General features: G+C 30.2%; 2 protein-coding genes across 5 annotated transcripts; both read left to right on the top strand.

Moving 5' to 3' along the window:
- The first annotated feature begins 9,611 nt into the window (after positions 1 to 9,611).
- LOC105795311 (transcription factor bHLH63) lies at positions 9,612 to 11,903 on the top strand. 4 transcript variants are annotated; one of them, XM_012624878.2, is made up of 6 exons: positions 9,612 to 10,213; positions 10,358 to 10,564; positions 10,883 to 11,017; positions 11,111 to 11,215; positions 11,438 to 11,575; positions 11,678 to 11,903. In XM_012624878.2, the coding sequence occupies exons 1-4, from the start codon at positions 9,815 to 9,817 to the stop codon at positions 11,159 to 11,161; spliced, it is 792 nt and encodes a 263-aa protein (XP_012480332.1). In that variant the 5' UTR covers positions 9,612 to 9,814; the 3' UTR covers positions 11,162 to 11,215; positions 11,438 to 11,575; positions 11,678 to 11,903. The 4 variants fall into 4 exon arrangements, with proteins under 4 accessions (XP_012480332.1, XP_012480333.1, XP_012480334.1 ...); XM_012624879.2 differs by having other exon boundaries at positions 11,111 to 11,183; XM_012624880.2 differs by lacking the exon at positions 10,883 to 11,017 and having other exon boundaries at positions 9,613 to 10,213.
- Positions 11,904 to 15,026: 3,123 nt separating this feature from the next.
- On the top strand, positions 15,027 to 17,979 carry LOC105795310 (putative pectinesterase 11). Its single transcript, XM_012624875.2, has 5 exons — positions 15,027 to 15,531; positions 15,612 to 15,771; positions 16,366 to 16,554; positions 16,777 to 17,012; positions 17,655 to 17,979. Exons 1-5 carry the CDS (start codon positions 15,275 to 15,277, stop codon positions 17,833 to 17,835), a joined length of 1,023 nt encoding a protein of 340 aa, XP_012480329.1. The 5' UTR covers positions 15,027 to 15,274; the 3' UTR covers positions 17,836 to 17,979.
- Positions 17,980 to 23,988: the final 6,009 nt, after the last annotated feature.

The following is a 23,988-nucleotide window of genomic DNA, read 5'->3' on the forward strand; positions in this document are numbered from 1 at the left end:
GTTAGGAGGCCTACCTCCATTAGTATATTAAGTTTCAAATCAACCCCAAATTTTTTTGTGGTTGTTTTCACTTCTTAAACAAGAAAGTAATGGGCCATGCTAATCAATTTTTGGATTTACTTGTTATGAAACTTTGGGGGAAGCAATTTTTTAAACTTCACATTGCTTGGCGGAATGAGCCATTGTTTTAAGGATATAATATGAGATAGCGTATCACATGAGGGATTTTTTTTATGGATTATGATTAGTACACTATTACTTGGGAAGTACGACAAGGGTTTTTCCTATCTTAACTAATACTCCGAGGTTTAATTCTCATCCCGGATATGGAAAAGTTTTAAAACTTATGGCCAGCATTTACCCCCTAATGAGTCTATAGAATGCAACGGTATTAATTAATGGGTCTAAAAGAATTGCATAAGTAATAACCTTCTTTGTGGATCAATAAAATAAGATTGAGAGAACTTATCTGATTTGACTCTTAATCGGATATTAAATTAAATGGGGTACATGATATACATACAACTTTGCTAAAAACCTTGTTTTAGGGGACTTAACCCATGTGGTGCCAGATATCATGCATGGGGTTAAGAAATTTATAGCATTAAGGTCCCACTAATCTTGTAATTTATAGCATTAAGGTCCCACTAATCTCATTTTTCTCGCTTTTATTAGGTGTAAGAGATCACCAAACTTGCCCCCTTTTTTTTATGTAGTTTTTTTTTTAGTCCCTTACTTGCTAAAATTGTAAATGATGCATGCATATAAATATTTTAAAAGGAAGTAAACTTTTCTTTCTCTTTTGAATTTTGAAAAAGGAAAACAAATGTCGTTTCTTATACTTTGTCAGACATTAATTATAAATTTTTAAAGAGTTAAAATATAATTTTATCAGTTAAATTTTACGGTTTTTCAAGGATTAAATTATAAATTTTATTTTTCAGAGGTTAGAATTGAATTTTAAATTTTAGGAACTAAAATATAGTTTTTAAAGGGCTTAAAGAGGCGAACTCTAATAATTTTTCTACATAATTTCTTAAGGTGAAAATTTATACTAAAAGCCTGTTTGATTCCTTGAAAATTTTAATTAATTAAAATTGATATTTTGATTAAATTATATTTTTAAACACATTTGAAAATTTAGGGTAAAATAAAATTTTATAATATAAAAGGATTAAAAGATAAAACTACTTATCACTTAATAAAATAGTACAATGCATTCGATTTTTATATTTATATTTTATAATTTATTTTAAATATTTCATGTGTATATTCTTAGTAACGTGGTTTAAAATAACATAAAATGTTTAAAAGTAAAGATAAAAATATAAAATAAAAATTTTCATAATTTAAATATTATATTAATCATACAATTTAATTATATTCAATACTTAATTTTAAGTAATAAATTAAAAAAAATTATAATTCAAATTCATTATTTAATTTTTCAGTTATTAATTTTCAGTATTTTCTTACAAAATCTTAATTTTGTGGAGTGTGCCTCGCATTTTGGACGAATCAAGGTCGACGTTGTCGCCACGAGGAAGAGCCAGCGTCCTGACAATGCGACGGACGACGTTACGACGAGCCGATAAACAACGTCACGATGTGATGACATGTTCCCCACTTAACCGAGTTACTTCTCCTGATTAAACTCTGATTATTTTTTCTCAGTCGAACTCTGATTTATCCAAGACGTTTTAGTCATATTTGACCTCCGAATTTGGCCTATAAAAGGGCCTTAGTAACTCTAGAAAGGTTGATGAAAAATACAACATAACACAATTAAGAAATAGCTTTAATGGAGCTTTAAGAGAAATTTGTGTTTTAGTCTGAGAGATTTGTATTCAGGGTTTGTTTTGATTATCTTCATCTTATACTTTTCAGATTTCTTTCTCATTAGTAAAGTCTCCTTGCCTATGGTTTTTTATCCTCTTAATTGAGAGGTTTTCACGTAAAATTTATGTTTGATCTTTTATTTTTTTTATTTCGCTGTTTATACGGATTGATCCCTAACAAGCAGATACATTAAGTGATAGGTTACCAAATCATTAATTTGTTTAATCTACCAAATAGTAGGTTGTGGGGCAATGGCAAAGAAATAATCTAGCCCTTGGTAACTATAAAATCCAATTAAAATTTGAAATAAATTAACCTAAGAATGGCCTAGGATTAAACAGGTACCCTATTTAATCGATGTGAACCGACATTTATGGCCTAGGATAGGCTGTAGGAACAATGTACATCACTTGATTCTTAGTCATATTTGCTCTGGTTTCTTCTAAGTCATGTTAGCTTTGTAAAACATTTATTTTCATTTAAAGAAGACAGCAATAAGGTGGTCGAAATCGAATTAGATTAACTTGTTAAATTGAGAATTGGTAGAGATCTATTAAATAGTTTGTTAAATTGAGTTTTTAATTTTTAATGATCTTTTAATAATTTATTTAATCAAATTGGATCAAATGAATAAACTGAAAACTAATGATTTGATTAATTCGATCGTTAACCCGATTATAAAAACATTGTCTAAACAAAAAAAATATAAAGAAAATAATGAAAAATCACTAGTTAGATCTCTTAAACCTTGGTAGCATGACCTGATCACTACGCTATAGACCAATTGGCTGGGTTCTTCTTCTTCTTCTTCTGCTTTACAGTTAAGATTGATATTCAAGTAAAGTTCCCTCAACATCGATAATTTTAAATTTCAAATTTAGTTCAAATGTATTCATTGCCACTTTTCTCAACCATTTATTGCCCATTCATTTCGTTTTATCTGTTTCTTTTAACAACTATTATTAAAGCTTTAAATGTATAGTAAATTATTAAGTTAATGAAAAGTATCATAAAGACTCGTGTATTAAGAGTCAAATTATATTTTGCCATCTTTATTTAAAAAATGAGAAAACTAGTTATCGTACATTAAATTAAAGAGCAAATTGGTTTTTTATTAAAAATCTCATCGATTGTACTGTTGAAAACTGGAATGATTGATGGAATAATCAAACAATCACATGTGATGTGGCACATGTACCTCGTGCTTACGTATAGTAACTACTTTTTAACAGTAAAAATGGATAAAAATTTTAATTAAAGCCATATAACTCCAAAGTTGAAGCTTGTGTTTCCCTAGCTAGGATAGGCACGAGTTGAAGCCATAGATAACTCGTAATCGTAAAATCAATTGACGATAGCAATTAACCTATAATTCATCATGATGTTTGCTTAATTGATTGTTTTCTCTTAGGTTTTTTTATTATAGATTTTTATATTATTTATTTAAAATTTTAATTTGAAAATTTATTTTTCAAAATACAATTTTTTTAGCACTATCTTAACAGTTGTGGGTGCTTCATGAAAATTAGAGTAATTACTATAATGTATTGAAAGCATCTTGATATCATGAGTGTCGAGTTTAGGGGAAAGATTTGAAAATTAAACAGTTAGATATAAATTAAATTTGAAATTAGTGTGGTAGGTAATCTTAAACTCGACATCCACCGTGCTTACAACTTATTGTACTGTAATGGCTGCCAACTTATTGAGATCCAAAGGAGAATATGTTTTTTGCAATATTTTTTTATGGCTCGGCTTTGTGATAGTATGAGTTTGGATGCACCTGATGAGAGAATCAATCCCCAATTAAGGGACATCAGTTTCTATCACACAAGTCAAATTAAGGGAGTTATTTTTGTTCCGACATTCTTATGTGTCACGAACAGAATACTTACCTTGTGGTTTTATAATTGTGGGGTGGTATCGACTTCCCTTCACTGTAGCTATTACTTACGTGTCATGAACTGAATGGTTTTATAATTGTGGTTTTTTATTATGTGCTTTTTCATATATATTATTAATATGATTCAAAAAAATTTCTCCCACACACATAAACTAACAAAAAGGGTTTGAGCAATTTCTTGTAATTAATGAATAATTTTTCAAAAAATTAAAAATAAAGAGAATTTGAGCATTTTTATTAATAAATTGTTTGGCCCAAGTCCATATTGGTAATGTTCTTGATGAGCCGAACGTTTCATTGCAAATAATTGGGCTGAGATTTGCCTTTACGTCGTTAGGGTTTGACTTTGGTCAATGATAATAAGAGCCCAACATTTTACAGACCGATTCAAGAAATCATTTATTTTTCAATTTTGACTGCTAATTTAATAATAATTAAACAAGTAATTAAAATCTTATAAAAATTAAAAGAAATTATTAGAAATTATCTTCGTAAACTCAAAACCCAAAACCTAAAACCTAAAATCAGAATGAAAACCCAAAAAATTGAACTAAACCAAATTATCATAAATGAATCGATTAATTCAAAAAACTCAATCAAACCGAACCAAACCCACCCATGTCATACTTTTATCAAAAGCTTTTAATGAAACTAGCCTTACATTTTGATTACTTGAATTTTAATCCAATCAATTATATGCAGCATTACTTGCTCCATTTTGGCTTGGAGATGAATGAATACCATCAATTATATTTGGATATTTACAAAGTAATACCTAAACATTATTTTTAAGGGTAAATTACACCTAAAGTCATTCAACTTCAAAAAGTTACAAACTGGTCACTAAATTATTCGAAAGTTTTCAATTAAGTTACTAAACTATTCGAAAGTTTTAATTTAAGTCGCTGGGTTGTTAATTGTTTTTAAAAAAGTCTGACTAGTGAGCTCTAAACGACAATTTGACGATTGATACTGTGACTCAATACCCATCGATAAGTAGAAGAACATACCTTAGATTCAAGTCGATCTAGCGATTAGTATCGAAGATTAGAAAAGAAAGTTGTTTAGGTTTCAGTTTGCAGATTCGTGACGTTCAAAACTGTTTCATAAAAAAATGTGGAATAGAAGGAGAAGTGGAGTTTTCGATTGGTGCAGGTGGTGCTAACATAGAATGACATACAGTAGCGATTTTAACAGTTCAATGACGTAAATAAAAACTTTCGAATAGTTAACTGACCATTTCCAATATTTTTAAATTGAGTGATCAAAATGTTAATATCTTTAATTCAATAATCTTGGGTGTAATTTACTCTATTTTTAATTATATATTACAAAATCTTAAACCCAAAATGATAATATCTTTAACAACTATAAAAATACCATAACAGTTCATGAAATGTACTTCATATTTTATTTTAATTTTTTACTAACAAAGAGCAAATTAATCCTCCCAAAAAATTGTTTGGCCATGTATATGGTAGCAGTTATGGACATTATTGTAACTTGTCTTTACTGTTGACGGGCAGACATTGATCCTGCAAGAACCCAAGTATTTTGCCTTTGACTGGCCCCTTTAGCTCTTTGACTCATCAGCTCCCTATCCAAATGCCACATGCATGCATCCATTGCATGTGTAAGTTATGTATTTCAAATTTGAGTTTGGTTCTAAGTTAAATTCAAGTTTTAGTCCTTCTAATACGTTAAAATTTGAATTTTGTTCTCATATTTTGGGTTAATCCAAATAGTTAACTACATTGGTCATTCTGATTAAAACGATGATACAAAAAATATCGTTATCAATTCATAATGTTGATTTTTTTTATTGCGTGTATTGGAGTAAGTGTTATAAGAAAAAATAATTTAGCATTTTAACCAAAATGATTAATGATTGTAACTACTATTTAAACTAATCAATGATATGATAAAATTACATGATTAAACTATATCAAATTAAACCAAAAGGATTAAATTGTAAATATAAACTTAGTAAACGGATAAAACACGGAATTTAACCAAATTTCTAATTATCCTTCCATAAATAGATGAATGATGGTTTTCAATGAACAGTGCGATGTCTGACATCCTTAGATAAATTGGCCAATTGGGTACCAAAGCATAGAAAAATACCTACATATGTATTTATGTGCACATGTTGCCTTCATTAGCTTTTAATGATGTCTTTGGAATGGTATTAATCCTCGAATCGGTCAAACCATTGGTTTATATATTTAAAATTAAATAAATTATTAAAATTTTATGATAATAAAAAATTATTAAAAATTATAAAATTTGTGTTCAATCTTTTCTTTAACTTGGTTTAATTAATTTATATCAATTCGTAAATTAACTGAATTTTTATCTCTCTTTAAATTGATACTCACTGATCTACTTCAAACAATATTAATTTTAATTAGCTTTATTTGATTCCTTTTAATAACACAAAGACTAAATTAATCTATTTAATGATAAAAAATTAATTTAATCATGCCCCTATAATAAAGAGACCTACTACATATTTTCATCAATGTTAAAATAGTATAGTAAGAAGATTTTGTATTTGATCATGGGATTTTTATTATTTCCCTCAATAGATATGAAGAGAAATATTTTTAGGAATATATATATATATATATATATATTCTTGAAGTATTTCAATACGATTGGGTGTCGAGTTTAGTATAGGCAAGGGCTACGGGAGGAGGGCTAACAAGGCCTGTCCCCCTTAAAATGAGAAATTTAATCTTTAATTTTTTAAAATTTATAAAATTTTAAATTAATATATAATAAATTTGTACTTTGAGCCCAAAAAAGATAAATTTTAATTTAATCATTTAAAAAGTATAAATATATAAACTATTAAAATAATTAAATTGAATTTCAGCTACCTTTACGGATAGGGCTTTTAATTATTGAACTTCTTTGAGATCAAAGGAGTGGATGGATAAGAAAATGGAGATCGGATATCATCCATTCGTCCAAATATCCCCAAACTCCCATTGTGAAGGCCGAATTTAGGAAATTTTTTAAGGACCAAAATTGAATTATAAATTTTTGATACGTTAAATATAAATTTTAATGTGTATTAATTTATAATTTGATGATTTATAGGAGGCTAAAATTACTAGTTTCCAATTATTGGAACCCATTGTTATATTAATCTTTAATGCTATATATGTAATAATAATCATTACTCTGAATCTTATGTGATGATCTGATGGTCAAGGGTATTTATCGCTCTAAATATGGTTTGGGTTCGAGTCGCACTAGTCTTATTTGTTGTTCGGGTTTTACCCTGTTACTGTAATTCACCAAAAAAATTTTTACTCCTACGTATATACATACAACTAAATTTGGAATATTTGTAATTTCAAATATATTTTTATTTATTGATATTAATAAAGACCAAAGAAAAACTGATGGAAGAAATGAAATGGAAAGGAGAGGAGAGGTCCCATTAGGCCATTTGCTTGCCCTTTGTTATGGGTCTATGGTCTTAGTTTTGCAAGTGTATGCAAGTTGGATATATGCATATATAAAACAGAAACAAAATAATACAATAATATAATTTTTGGCCCCTGGGCTTTGATCGATCGCACTCCCAAACTACCCCTGGGTCGGGCCTATATATATAAAAGGATATAAAATAAAACTTAAAATAATATTAATTTTTTTAAATATAAACAATTTTAAAATTTTGAAGTCTTAATTCTGGTTCTTTTATTATAAAATTTCTAGTTTTAACCCTAAAAAATTTATAATTTTATCTCAACTCTTTTAATACAAAATTCGTAGCTTTACCTCTAATATAATATTAAAACTAGCATTTATGACTAAATTGATATTTAAGCTGGCAAAAAGGCTTGATTGAATCAATACTGATATTTTGTGGATTTTAAAAAAATATTTTGAATTTTATGGACCAATTTAAAATTTGGATAGAAGTTTGGAGATGTTTGATGAATTAACCCTAATATGTTACTAAAGAAAAGAAGCCGTTTTTCCGTGCAGCGGAGAAGCCCACGTGGAGGTCATGTCAGTGGCCCCAAAGCCCACAGCCTTTGGTTATGGAGACAGTATATGGCTCTCTGCCCCACCACTATCCTAAATTAGATTCCACATGCAGTCCATAAATTTGAAATGCATTTGTTGTTGTTATTGCAACATAAGAACTTCAAATATAATAGAATTATCCAAGAAATATATGAACAATAAATTATTTTTTAATCTTAATAGTGAGGAATTTAAAGAAAATAACAATTCATATTTCAAAATATATTATGAAAGTTGAAACCTATTAAATTATTTGTTAAAATATATTTAAAAAATAGTTAGGTAAAAAATTTAGAATTTATAAATAAGATTAAAGGAATTATCATAGCCAACACCTAGTTCCGTAAAATATTATCTATTCTGGGTGCACATGATTCTTTGGAGTGCCCATACACCCCAAAAGGCCTCTTGCTACTTAGTGTTGTTATCCTTTTGCTGATTTGGGATTTGCCTAGGATGTTAAGTAGGATGGAGTAAAAAAAATAGAATATTAAGTATTCAATTCAAAAACTGTACTATTTGGTCACTTAATTTTAAAAAGTTATAAAATGTTTACTAAGTTATTTAAAAATTTTCATTTAAGCTATTAGGCTGTCAATATTATTGTTGTATGGTATTCTCTATTTGCATCTCACGTACCAATCAAAAAGCTCTCATTCCCCCTCTCGTCTACAGTTTACTTCTTTTTTCATGAAACAACTTTAAATATCACAAATCTATGAACCAAAATCCAAACCTTTTTTCTCAAATCTCCGACATCGATTGTCAGATTGACTTGGAACTAAGGTATATTTTTTTTTACTCGTCGATGGATCCTGATCTACTGTACCAATAGTCGAATAGTTGCTTAGGCCCAGAGATGATTATGGGCCGGGCTCCAATAGAATTTTAGACCCGTTTTTTAAGCTCAAACCCGAAAAATAGATCTAAAATTTTACTCAAACCTAACCCGAATAAAAATATTAGAAAAAAAACTTGAATACTAAATTAAATATTGAAACTTAATTAAAGTACCAAATGTTATTAAGTTATCTTCCCTTATTGTCTCTCTCCCTTTCGCATTAAATAAAAATCTTTCATTGATAAAAGTAGTATAAAGATATTGAACTAAAGATTAGTTATTTAAAATTAGATAAATTAATTTTAAACGGTAAATCGAAAAGTAAATCGATCATTTTGTTAAATTTTTAATTTATTTGTATTATTAATAGTAGTGATGGATAGAATTTATAATAGAAAGACCAGTTAGTTCTTTAATATGATAAATATGGACTGATTTATTCATTTTTAGAAAAGAATTCAATGCAATCCGACTCTTAGTACAACGATCTCCATAATTCTTTTTACCACTGAAAATTATATATGTTGATACAATGTATAAATATATTTATATAAAAAACTAGAATTCTTTTGTCACGAGTATATATTTCTAGATTTTACATAAAAATATTAAAAGACGAAAATACTCTTCTAATAATATTAACTACTCGAACAAAAATTGAGTTCTTATTAATTTTTAATCGAATTGAAACTCATTGATTGGTAACACTAACTCAACTAAACTCGTAAACAACAGCTTGTATATATATATATGGCTTAATATACCATAAGTCATCAAACTTTTTCGAAAAAATTAATTAAATCCCTTCAAACTTTTTTAATTGAACCCTAAACTAATAATTTTGATTAACGAAGTACTTTGATCAAGTTTAGGGCTCAAATTTGATGCAAAATGTTCCGAGAGGTTAAATTGATTTTTTTTTTTTTTTTGAAAATGTTGGAGTGCTTGTTGCCTATATATATATACATATATTTATATATCATCATGAACTAGTGATATATGGAAGTATCCTTGACAATGAACTCATGTAGCCATGAATTCAAGTAGCCAACTTGCCTAACCTTCTTTGTCTTCAACAATATATATTATAGCCTATTATCCTTTCCTATTACTATCACCATTTTTTCATTAACTTTCGCTTCTTCTTCTTTTTGTTCTGTTTTCGATTCTGAGAATTTGACATGAACAGAGCATTGCCGGAGATATTACAACGTTCCGACATGACAGTGAAAGAACAAACTTATTTCAACGAGTTAAGTGGAGTGATTTCGACTCAATCCACTCATGTCAATAGCTTTCATGGTGGTTTAATGAGTGATGACTCGGTGCTGACTCGGGAAGGCAAAGAACCTTCCTGGTCTGAGTTTGGGAAACTTGAAAAGGCTACCTTGGGGTTTCAGCCATGTGAGTACGGTAATGAACCGAGTTTCAATATAGATTACGCCATTTCCAGGACGTCTAGCCGTCAACCACCCGTACTGGCAGCCGTAGCAGCCTCCGAGGCGGCGGAGAATATGGGTTCATCCGTTGGAAGAGAGAGCTACAAGAAAAGGAAAGCTGATAAGCTGCAAAACTCAAAGGTAATGTGCTTACAAAAAAGAAAGAAATCCTCTGATTTGTGACTAGAACCAAAACAAGACCATGGTTTCAAAGGATATCATGTTGGGTTTTTTTTTTTTTTAAATCATTAAATTGGGAATTTGTCTTTTTGGTTGATCTTTTAGGCTGTTGTGGAAGATGGTTCCACTAAGAAGATCAAAGCTTGTGAAGAAGAAGAAAAAGAGTCAAAAATTACAGGTCCACCAAGCACCACCATTAAAAGCAATAGTTACAAGGCAAATTCAAAGGTTTCTGAGGTTCAAAAACCTGATTATATTCATGTCCGAGCACGTCGTGGTCAAGCCACTGACAGTCACAGCTTAGCTGAGAGAGTGAGTTGATTGTATTTTTACCCTTTTACTTAAAAAATAGATCAACTAGTCTAAATGACAAAACAAACCGTCATTTCTATTAACAATTTTATTCATTTTTATGATTAAAAATTGGTATAAATGACAAAACAGCTAAATTATTACACGTTATGTACTCACGTGTATTTTATGTTGACGTAAGGGACTAATTTTTAACAATAGAAATAGATAAAAATTTTAAGAGAATGATCAATTTACTCTTTAGGGACAAATTGTAATATAACTCCTAATACAAGACTCTTCATGATATTTTTAGGGCTGATTTATGATTTGACGCAGGTTAGAAAGGAGAAAATTAGTGAAAGACTGAAATATCTACAAAATTTAGTTCCAAGATGTAATAAAATCACTGGTAAAGCTGGAATGCTTGATGAAATTATCAATTATGTTCAATCGCTTCAACGCCAAGTTGAGGTCTTACACTAAAAACCCTATAAGTTTCTTCAAATATTATGTATATATGTATTTATGATCTTAATTGTGTTCCTCTTTGCTCATAATCTGCAGTTCTTATCAATGGAAATAGCTGCTGTAAATCCAAGGCTTGATTTTAACTGACAACTCTTTTGCCAAGGAGGATGTAAGGCAAAATCAACAGTTATCTATATATAGGTAAAAGTACCATAGAGTACTTGTATTAGAAGTCAGATTGCATTTTACCTCTCTCTATTCCAAATTAGATAAAAAAGTAAACCGGTTTTTTTATTAAAAATTTCATAGAGGGGCAAAATATAATCTGACTTCTACTATAGGAACTTCCACGATACTGTTACCCTTATCTATATTTGTTGATAACTTTTTGTATTGCTAATGGTGGAATTGTGTTCTAAACAGGTGTTTCCAAGAGTTGGGAATGGGATATCTTCAGATATGGCAAAGCCCTTTTGTTATCTTCATTTCAATCCGGAAACAGTGGTTCGAGGAACCGTTTGTGTCCCCGACACGCCGTTTCTCGACTCGTCCTGCCTCGATGTAACTTCCTTTCCTTACTCCTTTGTTTTCACTCCTATATATGCTTTTACTCACCATGGCATCTCATTATATGGATTCAACAACTTGTATATGTAAATGCAGCAAATTCAACCACCTTCTGTAGCGCTGCAACATTGGATGTTGAGTTGCAGAATCTGTATAATGTTGGCATTTGACGAAGGCAAAAGATTAATATCAATCAACGATTCGAGTTGATTCCCCGATTGTTTGTTTTTAAGTACATATACGGTATATATGAACATTTTGTACGTATGCTCGAAAATGGTATGAATAATAATATTAGATAACTAATGAAATTTCCAGCTTATTCTCGTGTTCAAATTGCATATTCCAATTGATTCCGATAGAATTTAAGGTGTACAATGAATGATTGATTTGATGTAGGATGAGACCATTTAGGGTATCAAAATAGACTAACAACAATTAAGGTAAAAGGGCTACTGTATTAAAAATTGAATTGCATTTTATCTTATTTATTAAAAAATGGGCAAAATTAGTCTTTCCGTTAAAAATTTTATCCATTTCTATTATTAAAAATTGACCCCTATACATTAGCATGATGTACATGTGGCAGGTCACATGTCACTGTTTGATTATTTCGTCAATCACACCAACTTTTAACAGTATAAATAGATGGAATTTTTAATAAGAAGCACTAATTTGCTCTTTAATCCAACGTATAGGAACTAACTTATCCATTTTTTTAGTGGAAGAGACAGAGAAATTTGACTCCTAATGTAAGAGTTTTCATACTTTTATTAGTAAAGATGTTGACAGAAATTGATTAAATGCATGGAAAATATAAATTATTTTGCAATTTTTTTCACGGTTCCCCCATTTTTGCCATTGCAAGGCAAGAAACACCACAATTTTATTTATTTTTTTTGGTAATGTTTTATGACTTAATCCAATGGTACACAAGTTGTCTCTTTGTGGAATGAAACAATGTGACAAATTGACAACACACCAATTGGGACAGTGGACATCGGGACCAACAAGTGGATCATGTTGGCTCCCTTTTTGAGACTATATGTATGTTTGATTGAGACAGTGATATTGCAGATAATGAGCAGCAACAAGGGGATGTGAACCATCCCTTTGTTATTTAGAGACTAAGGGCTCCAAATATTCCCAGATTTCACATGACTTTTTTACTTTTTTTTAATGTAATTATATATGTTTTTATCCGTTTTATGGTAATAGAGGGACCTCCCAAATATATTTATCTTTTTTTCTTTTATTAATTAATCTCATTATAGGTTCTTATCATATTCGTTCTTTTTGATATAATGCCTAAAACTACCCATAGTCTCTCCCCAACCCTTAAATAGGAGAATAATGTATTTTAGCGCACTCAAACCCACGTTCTTATGCATCGGCATTGTTGCATTCAGTAATTTATTGTCAATTACAATTAAAGATATAATTAAAATTAGAAAGTAAAACAATCAACAAGGGGATACTCACATTCAGTATCTCTTTAAATAAGTTAAGTAAATTGTACTAAAACTCCTTTGAAAATAGACTTGTTTAATTGAGTTTCATTGAAAATTGTTGCTCAAGTCCTTAAAAAGATGTAATAAAATAATTAAGACAAAACATATCAACAAATTAAATAAGTTGTAATATGTCTAGTTGCAAAGCGAATTGCATTTGACGCCACTAATATAATTTTCTTCAAAATATTAACGTTTGTTGAGTTGAGTGGTAACAAGCTCAATACCTCTTAAGTAAGTTTTGAACTCGAGTTTTGTGAATAAAAAAAAAAAAAGGAAGCAATGTTAGAAAAGCCTTCTCCCAGTTACGGCTTTGTTTTCTATTGTTCACAAAACATGATATTGCCTTTTCTCCTCTCCCAAATCCAAACTTGAGTAGTAGGCACATTCAACGAAGTGAGTTCATCCATGCTTGATATTAAGATTCGATTTGTAAATTCTCCTGTGTGGTAGTGTAGTGTACGCGTGAGTGTAAGAATTTAAACATATATTTTATTAAAAAAAACATCTCAAATAAAATAAAATAAAAAAACCAGAAAGATTCTCTTGTGTTTGTGGGTACCACATGAAAAATTTTTGTTTGTGAGAAGTAAAATCCCAAATGTTTGTCTTGACCACCATTCGACCAACTTGCTACCACAATTAGATATAGTAAATGGTATAAACAGGAATAGACAAATTGCAGTAAAAATGTTCAATTTCTATGCTGAGACAAAGGCACACAAACCACATATTGTGTTCACAATCTTTGTATAAAATTAACCCAAGGCATCAGTCAGGACAAGATTCACAATACATAAGCTGATGTTTATGTTATTGGACTGAAAACTACTGGGGCTTTGTCCAAAAATTATTTTAAAAGCTCAGTATTGAATTATAAATCTTTGAAAAAGTTTCAAATAGAAACTTCCAAACACAAATCTTTTGAGAATGTTCCCATGTTTACTTGTTATAAGTCAAGTTATTAGGTGTAACCATTTGATTCTTAGTTTTGAGGAAAATATTTTATAGTAAACCTACCTAGTGAAAAAATATATAAAATTTGCAACATCTTTACTAGTAATTATAAATCTATACTAAGGGCCCTTTGAATGGGCAATGCGTTTAAATCTATACTAAGGGCCCTTTGAATGGGCAATGCGTTTACCTGCAGTTAGTGTAAAAATAAAGGTGGTGGTGAAATTAGATGCTGTAGTGATACTGTAGCATAAGAAAAGAAAAAAAACTAAACGCACCCCCAGAAGATAAATGCCCATCCAAAAGGACCCTAAGCTCTAATCAAGTTGGTTTCATAAGTTAATCGGGGTACTAATTTAATTGAACAAAAATCGAAATACTTTTTGTATACAAATTAAGTTGTATTATTATAAGGGTGCTTTTGTTTTTTTTTTTTATGTTTTTATATAAAATTTGAATCCCTGACGCAATGAATTTTAAATATTTAACTTTATCTTTTCAACTAAAAATTTATTTTTATATAAAATTTTAATAAAATATTTATTACACATTTTTTATCCACCTTATGGGTGTACCATAACCTACTTTTTTTTTTTAACATGTAATGCAACAATCATTTTCTTAAGTTACAATTAACTATATTAACAATTTCAATCAAAGTCAATCATTACAAACACTGAATTAAATAAAGAAATTTAACTACACAATTTTCACAATACCTTGATCTTTGCCAAAAATGGCCAAAACATTGTTCGCGAACTTTCAAAGAAGTTGTTGTTACACCAACAAGTGCTGGGTGTAACGGTAAAGCACATTGCACTTTTTAAAAAAAAATTGAATTTGAACTTTGGAAACAATATTGTTAGTAGCGATAATCACGAACCCCAAATAAAATAAATAACAATTTGATGGCAACCATTTTCTACCATGAAGATTAGTTATTATTATTCTCTCTAATTACTTGACATGCAAGTTAGCGTGAATCATAATATCACCATATCTTTCAACTTTCAACTTTCAACCATAAGAAATTCAAACACTTCAGTTCACCTATATGTTTGACAAATTCACTCCCTTTGTACCTAAAGAGATCATATAATAACCCCCCAAACTGTCCCTTTGTGTTATTCCTACGTAAACCCTAGTTCGATTGTGTTTCAATCAAGCTCCATTGCATGCACACCCATCGAGACCGACGAAGAAAAAGCTTTCAGCACATGCGCACATGGGGTGTTGCGGTGATGCTGCAAATATCAATATATATAGCCATGCAATTCATTTCATGTTCATTTTAGCAATCGCAGTAGTCCCTTTTGGTTCTCTTAGAGCTGCAAAAGTTGACATAGATATGTCTACCGCCATTCTTTTAAAGGTTGATCTATCCGGCGGTGGCGATTTCGTGAAGATTCAAGATGCTATTGATGCTGTTCCATCTAATAATAAGCAAGTTCATTTCATTTTGGTCAAGCCAGGGACTTATAGGTGATTTATAATAAGCTAAATTATGATGGGTTTTTCTTGAAGAAAGAAAACCTTTTTTAGAATTGTTTTGTTTCATGCAGGGAAAAGATTGTTGTGCCAGCTGATAAGCCATTTATAACATTGAGTGGCACTAAACCCTTTGATACCATAATAACATGGAGTGAAGGTGGGGAGATATTTCGTTCTGCAACACTCACTGTTTTGGCTTCCAACTTCGTTGGACGCTATCTTACAATTCAGGTATACATATCTGATTTTGGTGACATTTGGGTTTTAAATTGATTTCCAAACTGCAAGATATAAATTTAATTGTGAATTACATCCTTTTACTTTAAGACTGTTGAGAAGTTAGTCCAATTAAGTAATATTATAGATTGGTAACTTGGAAATCAACAGTCCAATTAAGTAAAAATCAGTTGTTGAACTTCCTGTTTTTGATTGTCGAATTTGACTCATTGCTGGTTGTTTTATGGTGTTCTAATCCGATAAGTTGTCCATGGAAAATAGCCATCAGTCTAGGCATTAAATGTCATCTCAAATTTGACAATGAGTATACATTAATCAAATTATAAACACATGTGTATTTACTACATAGAAAATTTGGATTTTACGTGTTAACAAAACTCCTCCTAAATTTTATTGATACTAATATTTTATTAGGCCGACAAAAGGAATTGATTGATACAATATTACTAAACTTTGAGAACTCAATTAGAACACTTTGAAGTTTAAGAATCAATTTAGAATCTAAGCAATAGCTTAAGGACGTTTGGTGAAATTAACCCTCTAACCAATTTCAGCATATAATGAAATAATATGTGTGGATATATATAGAACAAATTTGGGACGAGCGGCAAGGCTGTTGCAGTGAGGGTATCCGGCGACAAAGCTGCATTCTATGGATGTAGGTTTCTCTCCTATCAAGACACTCTCCTCGACGATGCTGGTAAGCATTATTTCAACAATTGCTACATTGAAGGTGCCACCGATTTCATATGTGGAAATGCTGCCTCCCTTTATGAAGTGAGTGCCCATGCATACTACTTATGACCAAGTTATCCTTCATTTCTAATATATGCTACATCAAAATTATTTTTTTTCAGAGTTCATAATTGTCTCTCTTAATAATGTCATCTTTAGTGTTTAAACATGAATTCTTTCCTTGAAAATGCAATGCACGTTGCTGCTGTAGCCAACATTCATTGGTTGCATGCTCTAATATATAAACTGTGATCTCCATGATAGAGGTGCCATTTGCATTCCCTTTCGAAGGGAAACGGATCCATCACGGCCCAAAAGAGGATTTCACCGTCGGAAAACACTGGTTTTACTTTCTTGGGTTGCAAGGTAACCGGCATTGGCGTTGCTTTCCTTGGAAGGCCGTGGGGTGCTTATTCTCGAGTCATCTTTGCCCACACCTACATGTCCAATGTGATTGTCCCACAAGGATGGGATGACTGGCAAGACCAAACCAAGCATAGGTACATTATTTAATCATAAAGGTCCAATTTGGATTTAGTCCCTTTAATATGCTAAAATTTGAAACTTAGTCCTTATATCTTTATAAAGTTACTAGTATTTTTAAAACAGCTTTAAGCATTCAGCTGACATGTAAATTTATTATTAGTTATATATGATTGATTGATTTTTTGCGTGACCTTGAACATTTGACCAAATAAATGAAAATTTAATGGGAGCAACTAATTTTGTTATCAATTTGAACCTACTAACAACATTAGGCTTTGTTAGTAAATTGACCCCTGTGCTATATCCCAATTCTCAATTTGACCATTAAAGTATTTTGACTCATAAATGGTATCTAAACTATTATTTTTGTCACGGTTTACCTAAAAAACAATACCAATATACGACACATTCTTATTGGCAGTCGTACACTCTTTTAGATAAAATGAGACAAAATTTATAATTTAGGTATCACTTTTGAGCTCAAAAAAATTTAAAGACCAATATGGAGGTTAGGGTATAATTTATATCTCCATTTACTAATAAAGTTGTAATATTATAAAAATAAAAAATAGAACGACGAAAGATACAACTAAACCAATAAAAAAAAGAGAGGCTAAAATTAGACTATTTTAACGAATTCCTATTTTCCATGACAGCACTGTGTATTATGGTGAACATAAGTGCTATGGTCCGGGAGCCGATACCTCGAAGAGGGTTCAATGGTCGCACCGCCTATCACAAGACGAAGCTGCACCATTCTTGACCAAGGACATGATCGGTGGGCGAGGGTGGCTTAGACCCACACCAAAAAATTTCAAAAGACCCTCTAAACTCTAAGCACCCTTGCATGCATCACTATGGTTCATAAAAAGCAAATAATCTCTTTACATTAATTGGTTTAGAGATCAAGATTCGATCCATAAATTCGTCCGTGTAGTAATTTAATGTATGGGGAATGAAATTGTATTGTATAAAAGAATTGGGTTTAGAGTTTTATAGTTATCACTTACTCGATCCGAAACAATTCATATTGATTTGAATTACATTAACGTATTCGCTTTGTATTTATATTTTATGCACAATATATAATTTTATGTATCATCGGTGAATTCAACGATGATATATCATCAAATATTTTAAAATTTAATTTATTTTATTTTTAATAATGTGACATTATATAATTAATTGAACTTTTAGAGTTTATAAGATTAAATGATATTGCATAGGATTATATATTATTAATGTATCAAATATTAATCTTATTTATTTTCATTTTTATACAAAATTTTCACATCAATCATCTTTTAATATAAATTTTTTATTAAATTAAGAAAATATTTTTATCTTTAAAAATTATATTTCATTAAAAATAATTAGTTATAAACTATTACTAATTGAAAGTGAATAAGTACGTCTATCAACCGAGGCATTGATTCGATACAAAGGTTGCATCCTATATGTTTGAGTTTCATGCTTGTAACTTTACAAAAATAGATACATTATTCTAATAGAGTTCCTTTTAAACATGTAAATCACAATATCTTTAAAGCCAATGGGGGATCTTGGGCCTAAGTAAAATTTTTAAAAAAATTGTAGGAGTTTAATGAGATTTTTTTTTAAAAGGGTCTAATTAAAATTTTGGGGGACTTAGTCCCCAAAAGGATCCGCCTCTGTTTAGGGTTAATTGCACCAAATGTCTTCAAACTATGACCAAGATTTTCAAATTGATCTTCAAATATTAAAACATCTTAATTAACTCCTCAAAATATCAATATTATTTCAATCAAGTCATTTTATTTGCCTAGCCATTGATTATATTTATAACACTCCTAACTCGTATCTGTCGCCGGAACAGGGTTTAGGAGCATTATCAGGGTTTACCAATCAGACTCAAATATTTCATATTACTTCACATTCATATCAGAAATTAGTCATAAATTTATCATATTGTCCCTTATATGAGCCCTCGAGGCCCAAAACATACATTAGAAACAATTCGGGACTAAATCGGAAACTCAGAGATTTTTTCGCGAAATTTCAAAAATTTCCAAGGTGCAAGGGACACACGCCCGTGTTTTAGGCCGTGTGGTATTTGAAGTAGGGCACACGGCTGTGTCCCTAGCCCGTGTAACTCTCTTACTTGCAATACATTTAAGTGTAGGGGTTACACGGCCAAGCCACACGCCCGTGTACCAGGCCGTGTGATCAATTTTGAGCATTCTGTTTTAAAATTTTAAGATGCAGGGGACACACGCCCATGTGCTAGGCCGTGTGTCACACACGCCCGTAAATAAAGCCTTATAAAACACAAATTACTAATTCAAAAATCTTTTAAAAACCACATTTGACTCGTAAATATTAAATAATAAAAATTTACGAGCTTATTTGCCAAATTTGGTGATCTCGAACCACTGTTTCTGACATCACTGAAAATCAGGCTATTACAATATTCAACCATGTAAGTCAAAATTCAAACTCGTTTGCACCTGCTACATGGACAACTTATATTTAATGTGCTAAAAGAATAACATCAGTAAAATCTAAGAGAGCTATTTCTTCTTATCTTAACACATTAGATTCAAGTTGTCCAAATGATAGTTTATCATATGTTTAAAATTTAATCCATGTACCAACCATAGAACTACAAAAGAGCTGGAATCAACACAACATTGGAGCATGTAGCATGTGCCTTCTTAATGGGACTTTATTAATTGGACCAACGCATGGAACTGCAAAAAAGTTGAAATCAAACACAACATTAGAGCATGTGCCTTCTTAATGGGAGTTTATTAATTGGACCAACACATGGAACTTCAAAAGAGTTGGAATCAACACAACAATGGCACATGGGCCTTCTTAATGGGAGTTTATTAATTGGACCAACGCTTGGAATTGCAATAGAGTTGGAATCGACATAACATTGGAGTATGTAGCATCTGCCTTCTTAATGGGATTGATGAGTAAAAGTATGGTTAAAATTTTTTATATTAAGAATTGGATTACATTTTGTCTTTTTTACTTAAAAAAATTTCACTCATTTCTACTGTTAAAGATTGGTCTCTATACGTCAGAATGAGGTACACATGACATGTCACGTGTAACCGTCTGGTTATTCTATAAAAGATAATGAAACTTTTAATAGAAATGATCAGTTTATTCTTTGATCTAACATACAGATAAAATTTTACAACGAACAAGACTGCTGCTTTGCAAAAGAACATGTGTGTATGAATATAGTTCAAGGTAGGTAAGAACAATGGAATTAAGCCCACTGGTCACTGATCAGTCCAACCCATGATGAAAGCAAACACATAAAACATACATGTTGCACAAGATTCAAGTGATAGCTTCAGTTTTAGAGGTGCTCATGGGCCGGGCGGCCCGGCCCGGCCCGACGGCCCGCCCGAAATATGGGAGGGTTTGGGTAAAAATATAGGCCCGAAATATGGGCTTGGGCAAAAAAACGAGGCCCGTTTAGAAAACGGGCCGGGCCTCGGGCACCACTTTTCGGCCCGGGCCCGGCCCGGCCCGATTTAATAAATATATTTTTTTTAAATTTTAAAATATTTTTTACATATTTTTTTAATTTTTTTTAAATTTTAAAATATTTTTTTAAATTTTTTTAATTTTAAAATATTTTTAAAATAATTTTTTAAAATTTTTAAAATAAAAATGGGCCGGGCCAGGTCGGGCCCAGGCTTATGATTTTTTTCCGGGCCGGGTCTGGGCAAAATCTTAGGCCCATATTTCGGGTCGGGTCGGGCCCGGGCCTAGGACCTGGGCCAAAATTTTTTATGGGCCCGGCCCGGCCCATGAGCACCTCTATTCAATTTTCACCCCTACACTATGAAGCCAACAAGATGAAATTATTGGAAAAAAATATCCATAAATATTTATTATATTAATATTTACGAATAGTAAAATACAATATTTTAATTTTAAAAGGAAAAAAAAATGGATAGGATCACTTCCTTAAAAAGAAATTAATGACTTGTCTCTTGAATTGTATTTTAATTTTTCGTTCAATTTTTTTATCTCTTTTAGCCCATGAACTTGCATGTTTGTCAAATCACCCTAAAATTGATGGAAAAATTAACGTTTGTTAACTTTGCTGATGTGGCATCCACATGGTAGTCTACGTGTGTGCCACATGACAATTAATGTTTTTTTTATACACTATACGGACTTACCTAAACTGAAATAACAACAAACACGACACTAAGGACTACTAAGCAATTCTTCATTTTTCGCGTTTGTCTACTGGTTGATTCGTTTCGTGATCTATATGATAATTTAATTCAATTAACCATTCAAATACCTTAAAACATTTAAATTCATGCATATAGCCTCTTTATTAAAATTTTACCATTTCACCCTCAATTTTTACCTTTTATTCAATTTAGTCCCTAAAATCGAAACTTACATATTTTTCATAATTAAACCCAAGACTTTCCGGCCAATTCATATACCATCCCTTAACAGCTCCAATTCAACTAAATTTTTAGAAAATTTATGTAAACTTTAATATTTTAACATTTTAGTCCCTAAACTCAAAACTATCCAAATTCACTTTACAAATTAATCCTAATTCTTAATAAAGTTTCATATTCTACCATTTAGCATAAAAAAATTGTAAAACCCTTGATGGTAACTTTTCAAACATTTAAAAATTTTACGAATTAGTCTTCGGGTTAGCTAGATTAAGTTACAAGGATTTCAAAAACATAAAATTTACTTAAAAACGCACTTCCATGCAAGATAGATGCTTGGCCAAACTTCTCAAAGTCTTCCAATGGTGATTTTCGGTCAAAGATGATGAAATGAAGAATATGAGTGTTTTGTTTCTTTTGTTTATGTTTATTTATTTATTTACTAATTTGCCCTTTAAAACATTTCATAATCTCCTTTCAAAACATATGTAAATCGTCCACCAACATACATTTTTGTCTAATTACCCTATAAACCCTCCCACTTTAACAATTTAAGCCTTTTTAACTGATAAAAATCCATACCAATCAAATTATTCATCCTCCTATTTACAATATAGGTGAAAATCGTCTCTTAGTGTTATTTTGTTATCATCTAAAGTAGGGTCCCTTGTTCGATAATTAAAGCAATACATAGTTAATTAGCATAAATTGATTTGTAAGAACAAATTAATGTAGTCTAAGTGAAAAGGTAATCATGTTATGTTAAGGGATTGAATAGTTGAGTCTATTAGTTAGAGTTCGGTTTTTCTTTATCATAAAGCTCGGTTAAATTCTAGAAGCATCTTTTTAGGACTCTTGGATTGGCAAGAGTCTATTGTCGAGCTATTCACATAAGGAAAAATTGGTGGTTTGAAGTTGTTCTTCAACCATTTCTTTTTTGTCATAACCAGGGTATCTACTACCGATAGTCATGACTAACCCCCTTACTATATGTGCTTTCAAATTTAGAATTTAGTCTTTATATTTATATTTATATTTTTAAATTTTAAAATTTAGATATAATTGTTAACATTGTTAATATTTTTTTATTAAATTTATTGATGTGATAATTTAAAATTTTAAAAATGCTCGCTTGATAGCCGTGTAATTAAAAAAATGGTGTTGTAATGAACCTAGATTGAACAAAATAATTTTAGCAGTTTGAAAACTAGAGAAACTAAACTCCTATAAACGGTGTAAAGACTTATATCGTATTTTAATAATAATAAATGTTATGAACATGGTACAAGGTAGTTAAGACCATTGGTTCCCTCCCAACCATGGAAACAAATGGTCCACAATATTTAAGGTATATTCTATTTTTAAAGAGAGAACTCAAGTCTGAGTCTCGGAAAATAATTATTTAGAATGATAATCACAAAATTTAATCAATTAAACTTCATGGATCGTAAAATAAATTTAGTAGAAGATACATTGGTTCCATATATATATATAGAACAAGATTACTATGCTGTGTAAATTGTGGATTTAGTCATTATATTGTAATTTTAATCAATTTTAATCATAAGATGAAAAATAACTTTTTATTTTAGGGTCCCTTTAGATGGATAATTTTATTTACGATTAGTGTAAAAATAATGATAATAATGAGATTAAATATTATACAATAAGAAAAAAATTAAATACATCACACTAAAAATAAACATCCGTCCAAATAACCCTTATAGTAAATGAACATATTTTAATAATAATAATAATAATAAAGCTATGGAGAAAGTAGAAGGGAGGTAGGTAAGACCAAGTAATACCATTGGCCTTCACAACCATTGAAACACATGCTCCACAATATTCACAAGTGGTGTATAATGTGACACGTTCGTTCAATAGAATGTAATAAAATTCTTAAAAAGAATTTTCGATATTTATTAAATTATCGGATATGTTACGTTACCTTTAGATATGTATAAACAATGTTAGCATATAAAACATTTCTTTTATTATCACTAAATTAGTAAATTTTACAATAAAATTAGTAAAATAGCATATATCCCATGAAACATATTTAAATTTTATTATACTATAAATGTAAGTTATGGCGAGAAAAGATTGTATGAAACACGGATATTATTATTTTTCAATAATTTAATATCACATCAGTAATTTTCTCTTGAATTTCAAGATTTTTTTAAAGATAAAAATATTGATGTGATATTAGATTATTAAAAAAAGGAAAACAAATAATACGTGGTTACTATTTTATACCATCATTTCGCTTGAACTGTGGCTTTCGAAAAAGAAACGTGGTGCTCCCAGTACCAATCAATTCAATGACATAAATAGGTTTAATTTCACCTGACATCCTCAATTATTGTACAAATTTCAATTTAATTTTTAAACTCCAAAATATTCTCAAAATATTAGTATCATTCCAAGTCCTTTAGTCAACTTAATTGTTAACTTAAATATAGTGTAAAACATATTTAAAACTCAAAGATAAATTTGTAAATATATATACTTGAATTTGATTTGTAAAAAACAAATTAGATATGAGGTTATTTTT

Source organism: Gossypium raimondii, chromosome 3 (assembly GCF_025698545.1).
Source record: "Gossypium raimondii isolate GPD5lz chromosome 3, ASM2569854v1, whole genome shotgun sequence".
NCBI lineage: Eukaryota > Viridiplantae > Streptophyta > Magnoliopsida > Malvales > Malvaceae > Gossypium > Gossypium raimondii.